General features: G+C 48.3%; 1 protein-coding gene across 1 annotated transcript in view; it reads right to left on the bottom strand.

The window, feature by feature from the left end:
• Positions 1-11314, bottom strand: part of ARL9 (ARF like GTPase 9) — a gene marked incomplete at its 5' end in the record, with an annotated part of 59057 nt that extends 47743 nt beyond the window's left edge. The window contains one exon of the mRNA XM_082246563.1: positions 10745-11314. Coding sequence (XP_082102689.1) covers positions 10745-11314 — 570 coding nt within the window. The remainder of the gene's footprint in view (positions 1-10744) is intronic.
• Between the last annotated feature and the right edge of the window lie 9078 nt (positions 11315-20392).

Below are 20392 nucleotides of genomic sequence, written 5' to 3'. Positions count from 1 at the left end.
ATCCAAATCTAGAAGGCCCAACCGGTGCCAACTAGAAGTTTACAATGCTCATCCTTAATGATGAGACTCAACAAAAAAATTTTCAAACAGAAAAAAAACCCTCGAGGTAGACCACCGGTCTCCTCAAATTGCGGCCTGCAAAACCTTGCGGCCAAATGAGGCATCCGCCGATGCCATCACATCAATTTTATAAAATTTTGTAAAGGTATGTACCGACGACCAGGTGGCCGCTTTACATACCTGGACCACTGACGCCTGATGGCGAAAGGCCCAGGAAGTACTGAGCGCTCGAGTGAAGTGCGCCCTAACAGGGAACGGAGGATTCCGACCCTTAATAGAATAAGCCTGTACCACCGTCTGACTGATCCATGTAGATATGGTCGCGGCAGACACAGGCAACCCCCTTCAAGGGCTATCCGTGATCACAAAAAGTGAGTCCGTCTTACGAAAACCACTTTAGGAAGGAAGGATGGATTCGGAAGAAGAACCACCTTATCCCTATGAACCACCAGATCTGGGGAACGACAGGATAATGCGGTCAGTTCTGACACCCTGCGTAGAGAAGTAATGGCCACCAAGAAGGCCACCTTCTGGGAATGTAAGCAAGGGAATCTCCCTAATATCTTCAAAGAGAAGTTTCTGAAGAACCGACCACACTAAATTAAGATACCAGGCGGTAAGGGTGCGCGCACTGGCGGAGCCAGATGTCGCACCCCCTGGATGAAATTCCGCACCAAGGAATGATTAGCCAAAGGTTTCTTGAAAGAAGATTGCTAACGCCGAAAACCTGACCCTTGATCGTGCTCAAGGATAGTTTCTGCTCAACCCCTTGTTGCAGACAGACCAAAATTCGGGTCACCGAATAGGTATGTGGGGAAAATCCAATAGATTCACACCATGCAATATAAGACTTCCATGTGCTGGAAGTCGCTTTCCTTGCTTTAACTGGAGGTAGGAATAACTGAAGCTGACACTCCCTTGTCCTTCAGTACCTGGGTCTCAATGGCCAGGCCATTAAGCCAGCGACTGTAAAGCAAGATGGAAGATCGGTCCCTGAGACCGCAAATCCTCTCTGAGAGGAAGTCTCCAAGGAGCGTCCGCGACTAGCCTCGCCAAGTCGGCGTACCAGGCTTGACGAGGTCAATCCAGAATTTCCAGAATAACTGGAATTCCCTCCACCTCTATCCTGCGAAGAAGTTCCCGCAGCAACTTGAGAGGATGGAAGGCATGCCGTAGCTGATACTGCCCCCACGGGGCGATCAGCGTTTCTGCTGCGTCCGCTAGAGGATTGTGACGCGAGCTACAAACCTCCGCACCTTCCTGTTAGGCCAAGGTGCCAACAGATCCACATCCGGGATGTCCCAATGAAGGGACAGCTAGGGAAAAAACCTCTGGATGAAGAGGCCATATGCGATTGGATCCGAATCGGGCTGCTCTAGAGCTGCTCGATCCAGTAAATCAGACAAAATCTGATCGCTCTCAGTTCCGATACCCTATTGGTAACCTGGATGCTATCGGAAGAAATGACTTCCCCTGGTTGAGCATCGGAGACTTCCTGGTCCGCTCGCTCAACCGGATCCGATTGTCCAGGGAATCGGAATTCTGATTCCATTAAAAAAGAATCTCCTTCAGGAGAATTCGGGTATGAGACTGGGTATACGGTACTGCCTCTAAGAAGGCCACCATCAGTCCCAGCCAATTGACGGACAGCAACATCCGAATCGTTGACTGAACCTTCTGGAGTTTCCCAGCAAGGAGAAACTCTCTTGCCCAGGATGTATCCAAACTTAGGCCCAGATAGTTCAGTCTCCTGGTGGGAACCAGGGATGATCTTTGGGAAAGCGAAAAAACGCTGATGTCCTGCGATGATGGGGATATAAAGATAGGCATCCTATATGTCTATGGACGCCAGGAAATCTATTTTATGCAGGGAGGCCACCACTGTACGGATGGACTTTATTTCTTCCCAAGTCCAGATTTGGACGCACCTTGCCCTCTTTCCTGGGCATTGTGAATAGGTTCGAATAGAACCCCTGAAACCGTTCAATGTTAGAAGGGCAGAATCGCACCGGTGGAAGTGATCGAAACTCGATCCTGTGTCCTCCAGAAACCGGTGAAGACATCCCCCCCCCCACCCCAGAGATGGATAGGGGCGCATCAGGCTATATTCTTCAGGCTTGGCTGAGCCGGACTCTTTGTTTACCCGACCAGCGCCCTTTAAAACCCCTCTAAAGGGGCTTTGGAGGGTTTCGCCTTATCGCCCGCCCTCGCGGAACGAACAACTCTATATGAGCAGAAAAGGAAGGTTAGTTACAAGGTCTTTTTATCCTAACAGTCTGTGGCAAGACAGCAGGTGGTACCGTCTATCCTATAAAGAGGAATTCCTCAAACGGATAGCACCTAGCCATGAGTTTGGAAATAACAGGGGTTCGTTTCAAAACGACCCCATTTGGGTAAAGGAAAATCCTTCGCCCTTTTGGTAGGCTAACAAGTACCAAAAAGGAATCTCAGTCTCAGCTACCTCTGCCGGTGTAACCTCAAGACTAAAGGTTTCCCGGACGGACACAACTAGTGCATCCACCACTCTTGTGCTATGGCGGAGGCAGAAACGTGCTCCTCACTGCTGAGGAGATATTACCTGAGACAACAGCCCCCTAAGAGGGACCTGCAACTGCATTGACCAGTTCCGAATCCGTATCTGAAGTATCTGATAAACAATAGGGGTAGGCGGGGGTCGCTACTTGACCCCCGTCCCTGACAGGCCACCTCCACCCGGGATACCAAAGACTCCAAAATTGCCGATAATGCATTAAAAACAAGTGGGGTACTGGAGGGTCCTGCGGCCACCTTGAGGGGATCAGGTGGGGATACCTATGCGGCAGGGTCAATGATTATACAAGACACTTGCCAGCGACAAAAAATGACAAAGTAAAAAAAAAAAAAAAACTTTTTTTTTTTTTTTTGTGTCCCCCAGTCGCAACAGCGCCCCTCAGTGTTACCTGCCTTTTTGGACCCCACAGAGAGAGAGACAGACCCCAAGGCTCATCCCTGATGCACAGAAGTTTTCATCAGCTTGCTCAGTGCTTGTCTTGTTACAGACAGGAAGTCTTTGGCCCCATTTCCTGGGTAAAAGAGGCGGCTCCGCCCCTTAACACGCCTGCCGGCTCCTCCCCCTGGCTCCATGAGGTGTTTGAGTCACCTCAAACATGGCCGCCCCCATGCTGGAGACACAAGGCTACACCAAAATGGCGGCCTCGTGCGATCTACCAGACAATGGCGGCGGCCTGCACAGAATAGCGGCATGTCTGCAGAAGGATCTCGGCCTCACAACCCTTCACCCTCATGGTGGTCAGCGTGGTCGGAGGTACCGGACCCTAGCGGGCCGTATGCGGTCCGCTGCTTAGCTGGAGGAATGATCTGGAATGCAGTATACATGTATAGACATCGCCCTGTGGCTACTGACAGGTAGGATACCTTATACTATCACAGTAAAGTTCTAGTACTGCCACTGACTACAATCATTTACACATCTTTACAATTAGATTGTCAGCTCCCAAACCAAGCCTCCTGGCTTCTTGTACACAAAAATCACACTCAATTAGGGGGATCTGTGACATGTTATAGGATAGAGGGGAACCCATCCTTACCATTACAGAGAGGGGCCCGCGTTCACCACAAGACCCGTCAGGGGGAAAGGGGGAACATACTACTCACCATACCGGAACCAGGCGGGCGCCAACTCCTGACAGTACCCCTCTCCACCGGGGTGGGAGGGCTGTCGACCAATACGGGCGCCGTGACTCATGGTCTTTGGCGTTTCAGCGAGACGTTTAACTCGCAGGGTCAGTCCCCGTCCAGTGGGACTATGTCGCGGCCGACCCAGCGCGGAGCTATGGCCTGCACGCGCTCGTAGGCTGAACTGGGGTGACCACTGGATCTCAACATCCAGCCCGTCGCCCAGTTCAGCTTTCTTGCTTGAAGATCTCACAGGAACACTGGAGAAAAAAAGCTGTCTTAAAAAATTCTTTTCTAAGAAAAAAATCCTGCCAGGACCGAAGATCCCAGCAAGGTATCTAGGTCCTTACTCCTGACTAGACAGAAAAAAACTGATTTGCTGAGGCAGAGAGAGAGAGGATATACCCTCTGGGACTGCCCCTAGGGTGTGGCCAGAGCATTTTATTTCCTGTCTAGTCCTACTCCTGTGGAGGCAACATAACCCGAAGGTGCTGTATCACCGAGGACTACGTCTGTCAATGAGCGATAGAGAAATAAAGTTTGCTTCTTACCAGATGGCTATGACCATGAGCTTGAAATAATATATTCCACAGAGGGACACCTCTAGGGCTTGGCTAATGCTGGCCACAAAGATGACCTCACATGGGCTCCTTCACATAGGTGAGTGCTGCGACCCCCAGAGTGGATGCTCACAGTGCTAGATGTAACCCTAATGAAAGTGAGGCATTGATCCCATGCATCTTCTTGCTTCAGCACACAGGCTGCTCCCATTGCATGTAACTGTTCTCTGTTCCCTTGTTGGATTCATAGGGAGCAGTCTGTGTGCTGAAGCAAGAAGATGCATGGGATCAATGCCTCACTTCCATTAGCGTTACATCTAGCACTGAGCTTCCACTCTGGGGGTCACAGCACTCACCTATGTGAAGGAGCCCATGTGTGAGGTCATCTGTGTGGCCATCGTTAGCCAAGCCCTAGAGGTGTCCATCCCAGGGGTCCCTCTGTGGAATATATTATTTCAAGCTCATGGTCATAGCCATCTGATAAGAAGCAAACTTTATTTATTGCCACGTGGTGATGCACTGAGTGTGGGGACGACACTTTGGTTCACGTACCTTTTTACAGCGATTGGATGTAGTTTTTTTTTTCTACATGTTACATGCCAGTGGGAAGTTGGTAAGGATCCATTGCACTTGAGTGTTTGAGTCACGTGGTGTTGGGATCTGCTGACCTAAGTAAAGACCCGTACACACGTACTGATCGTCGGCCGAACGATCGGCCGTCTTTTGTCCAGGGCTGTCCTGTCTGTTGAAAACTGCAAAAGACTGCACACGAATTTTGTCGGCCAACAACAGCCGACTGCAGAAGTGATGTCATGTGATGGTTAACTTTCCGTGTCTTTTTTCTTTTCTAAGCATGCCCAGTCTTGCAAATCTGCTGATTGTCGGCCGAATTCTGTACTGACTGGCGAACAATCGGCCGTTCTGGTGACGGCCAACAAATATTTTAAAGTCTGCACAACAGATTCTGTTCGGCTGAAAATGCGCCATCGGCTGTCGGAAGCATCATACTAACAAGCCTACAATCGGCCGATCGGTCGGCGGCCGAATATTTACGGCAGACAATCGCTACGTGTGTACTGGCTTTAGGAAGCATTCATACTTCCAGGAATTTATCAGTGAAGATTCATTTGTCACTCTTTTTGGACTTATTTATTCACATTGTATTTGTTTACAACGCATGACACTATTTTTAATACTGTGTTGTTGCACGTTATTTATTATTCACCTTAAGGCCCCGTTCACTTCCAGGGGCGACCTCCGAGGTCACGGTGCGAGCAGCGCGCCGCGACCTCGGAGCAGTAGGCACGGACTTCATAACATTGAAGTCTATGACGGTCGCTCCAAAGAAGCTCCGGACCCTTTTTCTAAGTCGGAGCGACTTGTGTCGCTCCTATTAGAACGGGTCCACAGCTTCCCTATGGAAGGCGACCTACGGCGACCTGTGAGGCGACCAGGTCGCCTCACAGGTCGCCCCAGTGTGAACGGGGACTTATGGTTTCTTGTTTTCTGAGTTTTTTTCTCATTGCATTGAAGTGGATTTTTGTATTCACTTTGTTTATTTGTTGTAACAACCACTGAGCGCACTAGTAATTTTTTCAAAAATGGTTGCTCATGTTGCATAATCCCATAAGTGCCACATCCCAAAAAATCAGTACAAAACCAAAAGGAGTTCCCCTTGGGTGGGACTTTATAGGCACCAAGTTAACACAGGAAAAAAGATATGTAAAAAATATGGAATCTTTATTAATGTTATACAATTGAATAAAAACAATTAGGCATGCTGTGGGATACTTCACATATAACAGTAGAACTTAGACCATGCTGCCCCCGGGTTGTTACCCGATGCGTTTCGGAGTATAAAACTGAACTCCTTCAGGGGTGCCCTTGGAGGGTGGTCTGTAGATAATTAATATATAGCAAATTAATTTCAACATTTTCCAACAGGTAACTACAAAATACATTGTAGGTAAAAAATACACAAACAACTTACACAGTTCACTGTAGTGGTAAGTATGGATAGCCTGCCTGGGAGTTAAAAACAAATGGTCAGCATACCAATGTTGTCCATCAGGGGTGCCGTCTGGTTGTCCTAGAGAGTGTTGAGAACTTGAACAGATTCTTGGATACCAGGTGTCAGAATTTGCACGCTAACTAGTCTCAGTGGAGGCTAGGTGGGAGCAGCTGAAACCCCAAGTAACAGCAAATCTGCTGAACGGAAAACTATACAATTACTAAAACACACTTTCTAGCGGGGTCTATAAGCTATGTGCCCAAATTACTCAAATAGATCTATGGGATGACAATTTTTTGTATATATAGAGGTGTATAGAGCCAAATGCTAGATTATTGTGCCAGTAAGGTGGCAAGGATTATAAAAGACCCATCAAGGTTGCAATGAAGGTAATATGATTTAATGAAAACCCATTTAGTTCAATGAGGTTAGCATATCTAATAGTAATGTAGCTGGCGGCTATTGACTTGTGTTTAGTTCGCAGTGCTGTTCAAATATAATCTGTAGAAAATCTTCCTTTTCTTACCTACAACCTCAGCAGTCTGTTTTTCCCCAGAGAACATTGGAGCCTGGAAGGTCCTGTGTGTCCGGAAAGAGAGCAAGCAGCTCTGATGCCAAACATGCAGGGCTTAAAAGGTGTAGGCATCAGCTGAAATGTGCATCAGCTGGATGACGCCACTCGTTCAGCTGATTGCCATCTAGGTTTCCTGGGACGCAGGAGCCGAGCGCGCCCCCGACCGGAAGTGACCCGGCGGAAGCGCGAGCGGCCCGTGTGTTCCACCGACACGGAACTCACTCCGTCTGCGTGAGCCGCAGACGGGGTGTACTGGGCATGTGCCGCCGACCTCGGGCAGAGATCGGGATGGATTGGTGAATGCTGTAAGAGCGGACGCCACTAGGTGGCGTCCGCTTTCCGTGCCGGGCCGATCCCAAAGCATGTCCAGAGATAGAACTATCTCTGGGAGCAAAGACTGAACACCGTCCAAGAAGATCTGATGTAAACCAACATAGCTGGAACAAATATAGCACTAAGTATGTTAGTATGGGAATGTGTAATTAATATTCCACTGGACACGGAGTTGCCCAGGGTTGCACAACATTTATAAATAAACAGTGAATACAAAAATTATCAGTGCATGAACACATCACAGACAAATAACAGACAGACTTGGCACCTGATGTGACAACATGAAAGTATGCAGTAACATTTGTGTACAAATGCAGTGCAGGAATATTGAAGCAAAATACAAAATTACAGGAAGGGAAGGAAAGGAAAGGAAAGAAGGGGAGGGGAGGGGGAGGAAAATGTAGGAGGGGGGGGGGGAAGGGAAAAGGAAAATGGGAGGGGAAAAAAAATAATAAACATAGCAGGGGAAGAACATTAGGGAATAGGACCCATTTATTAACAGATTGTATTATTGATCTAATATATATCACAATAGATACGACAAAGTTTCACCCAGGGCATATGATAGTAAAAAACCCCCTCAACAAACACATCCAAGACTTGGTTTATTTTTCCATGCCTCCGGACGTAAAACCCTCGAGGAACAGTCTAAATGATATGAGGTCGTTTAGTCCTGGTGGTTCGGTCGCTTTTAAACGATAGATCCAGCGTAACTCCATTTGGAGGAGGGTCTTGTTCCAATCCTCTCCTCTGGGGTTTGGATGGATCCTATCTAGAATCAGGAATTTAATTTTTGGGAATCTGCCTGGGTGAACTAAGGCGGCATGGCGTCCCAGCGGAAGGTCTGGGTCACATGTTTTTATGCTCTTTATGTGTCTACACGCACGCTTCGTAAATTCAAGTTTGGTCTTACCGACGTAAAAACAGCCGCACTCACAGAGGAGTAAGTATACCACCCCGTGAGTGCAGCAGCTAGCGAAATGTTGTGGTCTGAAGATCTGTCCGTTTGGTAATGTCAGGTTTTTGATGGTGTATCTACAGTATTTGCATGTCCCGCACATATATGTCCCTTTAAATGTGCAGGGATCTTTCCCTCTATGAGCTGTAAATTCGCTCTGTACGAGTTGGTCTTTTAGGGCAGGTACTTTTTTATATGTAAATTGGGGATATTCTGAAACATGCTTGCCCAGGATCGGGTCGAGGGCGAGCATGTGCCAGTATCTCGCCACTATTCTCTTGATTTCAGGATGTTGTTCCGAGTATTTTGTGATAATTCTAAGGCTGTTGTCTACAGGCTTAGGAGTTTTTGGGGCCAATAATTGTGCTCTGTCACTGGTCAAGGCTCTTTTGTATGCTTTTTTGAGGGTAGATTTGGTGTATCCTCTAGAAAGGAGTCTACATCGCAAATCATCAGCGGCTTTCTGAAAACTGACTAGGTCAGTACAATTCCGCCTGGCCTGAAGATATTGGCCGTATGGAATTGAGCGGACCAAGTTTTGTGGGTGGAAGCTCGAGGCATGTAGTATGGTGTTTGCAGCAGTGGGCTTCTGATACAGCCCACTGTGGAGAACACCATCCTCGCCCTTGTAGACCTCTACGTCCAAAAAGGTGACATGATGTACATCACAGTTCATAGTAAAATTCAAGTTATATTCATTTTTGTTCATCCTGTCCATCCATTTGTCCAAAAGGTCAGCTGATCCATGCCAAAGCATGAAAACATCATCGATGTAACGGACCCACATAATAATGTGGTCCGTGTACATCGAGGTTGCAGCTATGTTGGTTTACATCAGATCTTCTTGGACGGTGTTCAGTCTTTGCTCCCAGAGATAGTTCTATCTCTGGACATGCTTTGGGATCGGCCCAGCACGGAAAGCGGACGCCACCTAGTGGCGTCTGCTCTTACGGCATTCACCAATCCATCCCGATCTCTGCCCGAGGTCGGCAGCGCATGCCCAGTACACTCCCGTCTGCGGCTCACGCAGACGGAGTGAGTTCCGTGTCGGTGGAACGCACGGGCCGCTCGCGCTTCCGCTGGGTCACTTCCGGTCTTGGGCGCGCACAGCTCCAGCGTCCCAGGAAACCTAGATGGCAATCAGCTGAACGAGTGGCGTCATCCAGCTGATGCACATTTCAGCTGATGCCTACACCTTTTAAGCCCTGCATGTTTGGCATCAGAGCTGCTTGCTCTCTTTCCGGACACACAGGACCTTCCAGGCTCCAATGTTCTCTGGGGAAAAACAGACTGCTGAGGTTGTAGGTAAGAAAAGGAAGATTTTCTACAGATTATATTTGAACAGCACTGCGAACTAAACACAAGTCAATAGCCGCCAGCTACATTACTACTAGATATGCTAACCTCATTGAAAATGGGTTTTCATTAAATCATATTACCTTCATTGCAACCTTGATGGGTCTTTTATAATCCTTGCCACCTTACTGGCACAATAATCTAGCATTTGGCTCTACACACCTCTATATATACAAAAAATTGTCATCCCATATATCTATTTGAGTAATTTGGGCACATAGCTTATAGACCCCGCTAGAAAGTGTGTTTTAGTAATTGTATGGTTTTCCGTTCAGCAGATTTGCTGTTACTTGGGGTTTCAGCTGCTCCCACCTAGCCTCCACTGAGACTAGTTAGCGTGCAAATTCTGACACCTGGTATCCAAGAATCTGTTCAAGATCTCAACACTCTCTAGGACAACCAGACGGCACCCCTGATGGACAACATTGGTATGCTGACCATTTGTTTTTAACTCCCAGGCAGGTATCCATACTTACCACTACAGTGAACTATGTAAGTTGTTTGTGTATTTTTTACCTACAATGTATTTTGTAGTTACCCCTGAAGAAGGAGTTCAGTTTTATACTCCGAAACGCGTCGGGTAACAACCCGGGGGCCGCGTGGTCTAAGTTCTACTGTTATATGTGAAGTATCCCACAGCTTGCCTAATTGTTTTTATTCAATTGTATAACATTAATAAAGATTCCATATTTTTACATATCTTTTTTCCTGTGTGTTAACTTGGTGCCTATAAAGTCCCACCCAAGGGGAACTCCTTTTGGTTTTGTAGTAATTTTTTCACTACATGAACAGATATAGCCGGCTACCTGCTTCCAGAGCTCATGCGAGGCTTTATTTCACTTGAAATACAACAAAGTTCTTCAGGCTCACGTGTTTTAGCCCTCAGTGAGCCTAAATCCCGATTGAGGCCCACTGAGGGCTGAAAAGCATGAGCCTGGAGGATTGTTTGTTGTATTCCTTCAAGTAAAATACAGTACCGCATGAGCTCTGGAAGCAGGTAGTCGGCTAAATCTGTTCATGTGGATGAGGTGTGTTTTTTTTCTGTTTGGCCTGCTGGAAAAAAAAAAAAAAAAGTATCTACGTGCAACCTTATTCTCTTTGGCGTGTCAGCAGCCTGCAAGTCTGTTTCACTTGTATAAGCAATCAACGCAAGCATATAAAACTAAGGTTACAAAACAGGAAGGAAACAAATGTTGTTTAACACAGAGGGTTCTTACCTGAGGTTGTACTTTAGTACAAATATCGCTGTCACTGAGATCCTTTATGATAGGGGGCTCCTCATGTGATGTCTGTAGCTCTGATCTATCTTCCTGCACTGTGTATGCACTCTGTTCTTTCTCTTCTCCCACCTGCACTGCGGATCTATCTGCCTGTGAACTTCTGACTTCCTGCACTATGTATGTACAGTCTGCCTTCCTATCTACCTGTACTGTGTATGTACTATCTGCACTCTCTCCTTCCACTTGCACTGCTGATCCCTCTGGCTGTAATCTACTGTCATCTTGAACCGTGTATGTACTACCTTCTCTCTCTCTTTCCAATTCCGATCTCTCTGGCTGTGATCTCCTGTCACCCTGTACTGTGTGTGCACTAAATTCTCTTTCTCCCTCCACCTGCACTGCTGATCTTTCTTGCTCTGCCTTGTCATCCACTTGCACTGTGTGTGCACCACATTCTTTCCCTACCTGCACTAATAATCTTTCTTCCTCTTCTGCTTTATCTTCCAGTACTATGAATATACCTCCTGTTGTCTCTCCTTCCACCTGCACTGCTGATCCCCTATCCCCCTGTACTGTGGATGTACCCCCTGCTGTCTCTCCTTCCACTGCTGATCCCCTACCCCCCTGTACTGTGTATGTACCCCCTACTGTCTTTCCTTCCACCTGCACTGCTGATTCCCTATCCCCCTGTATTGAGTATGTACCTGCTCTCTCTCCTTCCACCTGTACCGTGGATGTACCCCCTGCTGTCTCTCCTTCCACCTGCACTGCTGAGCCCCTACCCCCCTGTACTGTGTATGTACCTGCTGTGTCTCCTTCCACCTGCACTGCTGATCCCCTATCCCCCTGTACTGTGGATGTACCCCCTGCTGTCTCTCCTTCCACCTGCACTGCTGATCCCCTACCCCCCTGTACTGTGTATGTACCCCCTGCTGTCTCTCCTTCCCCCTGCACTGCTGATCCCCTACCCCCCTGTACTGTGTATGTACCCCCTGCTATCTCTCCTTCCCCCTGCACTGCTGATCCCCTATCCCCCTGTACTGTGGACGTACCCCCTGCTGTCTCTCCTTCCACCTGCACTGCTGATCCCCTACCCCCCTGTACTGTGTATGTACCCCCTGCTGTCTCTCCTTCCCCCTGCACTGCTGATCCCCTATCTCCCTGTACTGTGTATGTACCCCCTGCTGTCTCTCCTTCCCCCTGCACTGCTGATCCCCTATCTCCCTGTACTGTGTATGTACCCCCTGCTGTCTCTCCTTCCCCCTGCACTGCTGATCCCCTATCTCCCTGTACTGTGTATGTACCCCCTGCTGTCTCTCCTTCCACCTGCACTGCTGATCCCCTACCCCCCTGTACTGTGTATGTACCCCCTGCTGTCTCTCCTTCCACCTGCACTGCTGATCCCCTACCCCCCTGTACTGTGGATGTACCCCCTGCTGTCTCTCCTTCCACCTGCACTGCTGAGCCCCTACCCCCCTGTACTGTGTATGTACCTGCTGTGTCTCCTTCCACCTGCACTGCTGATCCCCTATCCCCCTGTACTGTGGATGTACCCCCTGCTGTCTCTCCTTCCACCTGCACTGCTGATCCCCTACCCCCCTGTACTGTGTATGTACCCCCTGCTGTCTCTCCTTCCCCCTGCACTGCTGATCCCCTACCCCCCTGTACTGTGTATGTACCCCCTGCTATCTCTCCTTCCCCCTGCACTGCTGATCCCCTACCCCCCTGTACTGTGTATGTACCCCCTGCTATCTCTTCTTCCCCCTGCACTGCTGACCCCCTACCTCCCTGTACTGTGTATGTACCCCCTGCTGTCTCTCCTTCCACCTGCACTGCTGATCCCCTACCCCCCTGTACTGTGTATGTACCCCCAGCTGTCTCTCCTTCCACCTGCACTGCTGATCCCCTACCCCCCTGTACTGTGGATGTACCCCCAGCTGTCTCTCCTTCCACCTGCACTGCTGATCCCCTACCCCCCTGTACTGTGTATGTACCCCTTGCTGTGTCTCCTTCCACGTGAAGTGCTGCCCCCCCTGGCTGGGCGGTGTTATATACATCCCCTGCCCTCTCCTCATACTCTGGCACTAGCACGGTGCCCTGCCCTGTTGCTTGCCCTCCCCTTGGTTTGTGTGAGTCACCAAGCTCTCTTCCTTGTACACAGGGTACGGTCATAGGAGCCTGTGTGGAATGAGGCACTATAGATGTTTCCTCTGCCCTCTGGTGCTCCTCCTGTGGTGGGTTCCAGTCCCGTCCAGCTTCCTTCCTTTTCCTGGCACTGATGTAGCTCCAGGTAGCAATTGCCGCTCCTCCGGTAGCAGCTAGAAGGGCAGCGGCTAGCCCCATCTCCTTAAAGAAAGACATTCCCGCCCGCCCTCTATGTATACCGCCGGTACCGGCTCTCCGTACACAGGTCTACATCCACCTCCAGGGGTACCATGTGTACGGACAACAACAGAGCCCCGCCCACATATCCTACAATACTTCCGACAGCGAGAGACAGAGCTGGGAGTGGTAGTCATAAAGCCGGAGGGAGCGGAGCAGTGCCCTCTGTGGATGGTAATCGTCATAGTCATGTAGACAAGGAGTGCACTCCCCTTCATATACCCGCCGGGAGGAAAGCAACTCACATTTTGTCACTGATAAAGAGGGTTGGTACCAGGGCCAGCCCAAGACATTGTGCTGCCTGGGTCTAAAAATAAAATGCTGCCCCCCCCCCCAAAAAAAAAAAATATATCACGTCCACCGAAAGCCCCCACCATTATTTTATAGCATGATAATTAAAACTAAAATTACATTTATCAGGAAGGCAGATTCACATGCAACAGCACCTTGTGTACATGCACAATATGTTCAATTCCAAACCACAAACTCCAGTATTATTTGTCTAAATGTCTGACGTCATTACGTACACCACAATCACATAAGGAACGTCCCCCAGAGGAGACACTCTGCCCCCTCATACTCATCAGTTTGCACTACGGGCAGCAGTATGAGATGGGGAAATGACGCCCGTAACGCGCCGCAAACTGATGACACACAAAACTTCTGGAAACAATCTTGGGCATCAGTTTGCCATCACTCTCAAAGTCCTGCCTGGGTGCAATGGACCCAGTGGGACTCATTGTAGGGCCGGCCCTGGTTGGTACACACAACCAATGTATGTCTTATGGAGATAGAAATATGGTATTAGGTCACGGGTGGCAAACACATGGCCCGCGGGCCGAATCCGGCCCGCCAGGCCTTTTCACCTCTGTGTCACTGTCAAGTAAAAACATCCTCCGGCATACTCTTAAAAAAAACACCCTACGGCCATTCTCCAAGGAGACATCTCACGCTCCCTCTCCTCCTAGCGGCGACGCCTGTGTTTGTGCGCATGCGCGGCCGGCCGGTTTCCAAGGAGACATCTCACGGGCGGGGGGGGGGGGGGGTTTTGAGTGCTGTGGAGGCAGGATGGGAACGGAGGGCACCCCTGAGCCCCGCACGGCGAAACTCCACATGCAACCCCGCACTCAACCCCGCACTCCATGCGCAGAACACTCCTGAACCCTGCACTCCATATGCAGCGCACTCCTGAACCCTGCACTCCATATGCAGCGCACTCCTGAACCCCGCACCCAGCGCACGCCAAAACTCCACACGCAACCCTGCACTCCGTATGCAGCGCATTCCTGAACCCCGCACTCCGTACGGAACCCTGTACTCCGTACGCAACCCCGCACTCCATGCGCAGCGAACTCCTGAACCCCGCACTCTGTACGGAACCCCGCACTCCGTATGAAGCGCACTCCCAAACCCCGCACTCCGTACGGAACCCCGCACTCCGTGCGCAACCCCGCACTCCGTACGCAACCCCGCACTCCGTACGCAGCGAACTCCTGAACCCCGCACTCCATATGCAGCGCATTCCTGAACCCGGCACTCCGTACCCAGCACATGCCAAAACTCCGCACGCAACACCGCACTCCGCACGCAACCCCGCACTCCGTGAGTGGACAGAGTGGACACATAGTCCTACAGATACCACCGGCCCTTTGAGAGCAACTATACTGCTGATGCGGCCCCCAATGAATTTGAATTTGACAACCCTGTATTAGGTGATTCACCCCTATATACACTCACCGGCCACTTTATTAGGTAGACCTGTTGAATTGCTTGATAGCACAAATTGCTAATCAGCCAATCACATGACAGCAACTCAATGCATTTAGGCATCTGGACGTGGTGAAGACGACTTGCTGAAGTTCAAACCGAGCATCAGAATGGGGAAGAAAGGGAATTTAGGTGACTGAACATGGAATGGTTGTTGGTGCCAGACGGGGTGGTCTGAGTATTTCAAAAACTGCTGAGCTACTGGGATTTTCAAGCACGACCATCTCTAGAGTTTACAGAGAATGGTCCAAAAGAGAGAAAATATTCAGTAAGCAAAAGTTGTATGGATGAAAATGCCTTGTTGATGTCAGAGGAGAATGGGCAGACTGGTTTGATATGATAAAAAGGCAACAGTAACTCAAATAACTCGCTCAAGGTTTTCAGAATACCTTGTGAGTTAAAGACTTTTGGAGGATGGCCTGGTGTCAAGAAGGGCAGCAAAGAAGCCACTTCTCTCCAGGAAAAACATTAGGAACACACTGATATTCTGCAAATGGTATGGGGATTGGACTGCTGAGGACTGGGGTAAAGTCATTTTCTCTGATGAATCTCCTTTCTGATTGTTTGGGGCATCCGGAAAAAACCTTGTCTGGAGAAAAAAAGGTGAGCTCTACCATCAATCCTGTGTCATGCCAACAGCAAAGCATCCTGAGGCCATTCATGTGTGAGGTTGCTTCTTAGCCAAAGGAGTGGGCTCACTCACTGTCACGTACCTTGTAGTAGAGCCTGACGTGCAGAGGGAGACCTCTCGTACAGCCCTGGCTCAGGCACCACTGGAGTTGCAACAGTGGATGCAAGAGCGCAGTGAGGTAAGAGTGCCTGCGCTGGTCTTCTGTTGGCAGTTGAGAAGAGTAGCTGATAAGTCAATGAACACGGCTGGATTGCTGAGCAGCAGGAAGAAGCAGGTAAAGAGGTGCGCATGCACAGCGGATGCACAGCGGGTGCAGGACATTGCCTCCAGGCACTGGAAGGAGCTGGATGGGCAAAGACTGGAGCAGGGTCAGACAAGCCGGTTTCAGACACAGGTAATCAGATACAGTTCAAGCAGCAGGCAGAGAGTAGTCGGTGTACAGGCAGGGGTTGGCAGCAGGATATCAGGCAGGAAGCAGGTATAGCAGAGTCAAAGCAAGCCGGGGTCAGGACTGGAGATAGCAACGAAGTCAGACAAGCCAGGTCAATACAGGAATCAATACAAGCACAGGAACAGACTCAAAGTAAAGCTGCAGATCAGACAGCAATGACACAGTGCTTCTGAGGTGTTTAAATAGGGCAGCCTGTTACCAATCATTGCAATTAGTCTGCACTAAGTTAACCCTTAGGTGGCAGACCCATGACACTCATAATTTTGCCTAAGAACAAAGCCATGAATGAAGAATGGTACAAAAACATCCTCTGAGAGAAACTTCTCCCAACCATCCAAGAACAGTTTGGTGACGAAAAATGCCTTTTCCAGCATGATGGAGCACCTTACCATGAGGCAAAAATGATAACTAGGGAGTAAAGAAACCTAAGCGCTGACCATATAACAGGATGTAGTGCGTGGAGGGTAAGATAAATGTGACAGAATAATGACTGTATGAGATTTAGTTGTGATTGATTAGCGCCTCTTTATTTATATGTTTTTATAAAAATGATAACTAAGTGGCTTGGGGAACAAAACATTGAAATTTTAAGTATTCTTCTCTCAGCATGGCTTCACCCCAGCCTCTAATAGGAAACACTATATTAACACACGCTCTGCAAGCCAGCTTTGCCCGAGCAACAATTGTGTGAAGGCTTCCCCCGAGTGTGTCTTGCCGTGTGCTCTACGTTTGATCTCTGTGTACCGATTTTGGCTTGTTCACCTGACCATCCCTGTCTGCTTGCTGCCCCGACCTTTGGCTCGTCCTTCTGTCCATCCCTGTCTGCTTGTTGCCCTGATCTTTGGCTTTTTCTCCCAACTATCCCTTGTTGCCCTGGACTGCTGCTTCCTCTCCATCCACTAGAGCCAGCCATGAGCATGAGCTGGGTGACCCTGGGGGCAGCGACCTGGAGTCAGCTGCAGCCAAGTCCATCCTCACCATCATAGCCTCTGGGGAAAACCTGCTGGCTCTAAGACACCGCGCCCTGGGGAATCTTATGCTCTAGCTCCCTGTCCAGGACCGTAGCTGTGACCTTGTAGCTGCTTCTCTGAGCCATCGACCCTCAGCAGTCAGCTGTTGGGTTCACAACCGCCGCTGTGCGCTTCCTGTCACTTGGTCCCGCAGGTGACCATGTGATGGGGGGGGGGGGGGGGGTACAAGGACCTTTATGAATATTGTGGAAGCAGGGGATTGGCCAAATGCCAGTATGACAAACTGAAAGTGATTGTTTTCTACTACAAAGCGCAGAAAATGCTAATAAATGGGAATATGCAAGTAGGCATGGATGTCCACAGATGCCAAATATTCCCCTTGCAGATTCCATGTGAAAGTTGGGAATATGAAGGTATGTGTTTAGGGATTTTAGGTAAAAAAAAGGACAATTACCCAGTGAACAGGTTTGAATAGAATTCTTTCAACTTGTCCTGTAGTAGGTATACTGGCACAACTACTCCCTAGAACAACAGATGTTTAAGGCATTCTGCAAATGTGACTGTTCTTGGCCTGATTTTGGCTGATTTGAAAGCAATAAGGGGGTATAGTTTTGAGCTATATTTTGTACACATTTAAAACCGATTGAACCCACAGGTCTGGGATATCTGTGATCCAAAGTTGGGCAACTGTAACAGACGTTCTCTACTTCTCAAAAGTTGACTTTTGAGAAGACTTGATGGGCTTTGTGAGCCAAATCTTGTGCTGAAAAGAAGGGCTGAACTTACTGTAGGCTTAGAAACTGAAATCTGGGTAGAATATTGAAGAGGTAGAGACTACTGAGAGAGGGTATTTTAAAACTTTTCCACTGTTGAAGATTAACTTTTTTTCCAGCTTTAGCTGACTACATAATTCTGCATGTGATTGGAAATCAGCCATTCTGGAGATTTGTCTCATAAATTGCTCTAGAGCATCCACATAAAAGAGGAGAGGAGAGGGTAATTGCTCAGTGTTGACTATTCATTGGCTTAGTCCAATTAGCTGCGATTTGACAAACAGAAATTGCAGCAAAAGCTGGTTGCTGAGCTGAGCCTGCCATTGTAAAGAGAGCCTTTAGGAGCGCCTCATACTTCCTATCTGGAGAATCTTTGAATGAAGGAACATCCTCAGTTGGAATTTTCGGAAGGATAAAAATCTCTCCTGGATTGACCAAATTGTCATAAATTGCTTATTCTATTTTTTTGTGAACGATGAATGTCTGTTTTGATTCAGCAGGTCTCTTTTAGGCTGAAGGGTCATGACAAGAAGGGGGGAGATCCAAGTGCCAAGACTTTTACACAAAACAGAAGTGAGCATATGGGCAAGCATATTGTGTAAAGCTGTAACGTTAGATGAATAGGACCGTCAGAGTGAGAACTCTTCTGTGGTCACCTTTAACACTGCTTGTTGGTCCACTTCATTCTCTTCCTCATTTGTTAGCCTGAGATTCTGCTGTGGCTCCCTTTCACCTGGTTTCTTCCATTTCTAAGGTTGAGGGTATTCCCTTGTGGGGTATTTGGGTATGGGAATAGGGTAAATGTGTCGGAGGTGGATAAGCAGCAACACAGATGCAGACTGTCCTGTAGCATCATTTTCATGGCAAAATGGTGGGAGGAAGGGTCTGAGTATTTTATGAAGGGCTCTAGGCAGAAGTGGCGGCAAAGTGTGTGACCTGTGACACTGATGTAACACCCGGTCCTACTGAGACTAAGATCTGAGTGGTTGAATGTTAGCGCCAGGTTTGAAAGATTTGCACTGAGAAGTTCTATTTCATTTTTATAATAACTGTCAGAGATACATGGTGACCTTGTCTTACCTGACCATGTCTCTGGTCCTATATATGGTCCAGCCTTTGCACTTAACAGTGGAACTACCCCTGGAGGGGTCTTCAGGGTCTGGCTTTGTGCACTATTTCTTGCGAGTTTAGGTGCGACTTGCATAGACATCTGTGCATGATGTCGCACAGATGTTAGCCAAGTCGCACCGATCTGCAGCTTTAAAATTGTGCAACTTCAAGAAGTTGCATTCAGTGTGAACGGGGGTTAAGATTTATTTCTCTGTGAGGAAAAGAGGTACATCACCTTAAAACACTAGCAAAAAAAAATTGAGGACTCACAGAGTGGGGTAGGGTTATATGGGGGCATGTCCTCAAAGCTTGCTAGTGTCCGGTCACCTCAAGGTACCAGCCTATAACCCAGGATCTATGCATACTCAGTCTGTGTCTTGTACAATTACGATATACAATCAGTCATAAATCTAAACACACTATCAAAAATGAATGTTTATTTATCTGTATTATGATCGGTTCTCAGACACAACTGCCGACAGTGGTTAACCTTTCCCTACATTATTCCAGACAAAAAAAAAAAGGTTTTGCTTCATATGTACTTTCGTCTTGATACAGTGAAAGCTATAGTATGCAGAGAGTTTTAGAATGTAGGTGATGATTATGCTTCTCCAACAAAATAAATCATCTATATGCTAGCCCAGGATAACTTCTTCTCTGCCCAGCATGCCTCAGTTTGTGGCATATAGTATCAAGAGCATAATCATAAAAGCAGAAGGGGTGGGATCTGTGTCTCCAATAGACTTCAAGAAACGTATTGAGGGACACAGGAAGTCATATACTGGTGGGACATCCCAATGCATTTCAACTGAGGACTGGCAAGCAGCAACTGTTTACAGGCCCACCAAATCTTAACTAGGGACTGCCTGCAGCCAAAGAGCCACCCCAAGGATCATCACCAGAATCACAACACAGGATGATGGGAAGCTCTCTGAACCTGCCAACACAACTATAAGGAGGATACAGAGAATAAACCTGATGCCCAAGATGAAAGGTCACCAACCAGGGAGAAATGACAACACAGGTGGCAATGAAGCACCAAACTGAAGACCAAATGAGAAGCTGGACAACCTAATTGCCAATTGGTAGGGAATAAAACTAATGTGGTTAACAAGGAAAGGGAAAAAAATCCCTTAAAGAAACAGGTGCCAATCAAAGGACCTGGGAAAAAGTCCTTGTAAGACAAGACCAGCTGGTCTGGAAGGAAGGCCCCTAAGCCCCCTCTCACCTGAATCTAGAAAGGGTTAGGGACAAGAACTGCATACCTAGAGCCATTGGTGACCATAGAAGCACCCGAAAAGAAGAAAATCACTCTAAAATAGATGGTAGTGCCCAGGACTGGACACAGCTGAAGAGGTCAAGCTGACACAGAAACAAGATATAAGGTAGTGGAGAACCCCAGGCAATAAGGTCTGTTAATCTGTGTGGTGGCATAGGGGAGTAGACAATAAGGAGCTGAAGAACGTGGCACATGGTGGAGCACTGTCTTAACCTCAATGCCTTAAGGGCAAAATGATCCATGGACCTGCAAGTATTAGCAACCTTCCTCCCCACTTAGAA

The sequence above is a fragment of the Pelophylax lessonae genome (assembly GCF_965119305.1).
Source record: "Pelophylax lessonae genome assembly, chromosome: 1".
Lineage (NCBI taxonomy): Eukaryota > Metazoa > Chordata > Amphibia > Anura > Ranidae > Pelophylax > Pelophylax lessonae.
This window is presented reverse-complemented; position numbering and strand designations above follow the sequence as displayed.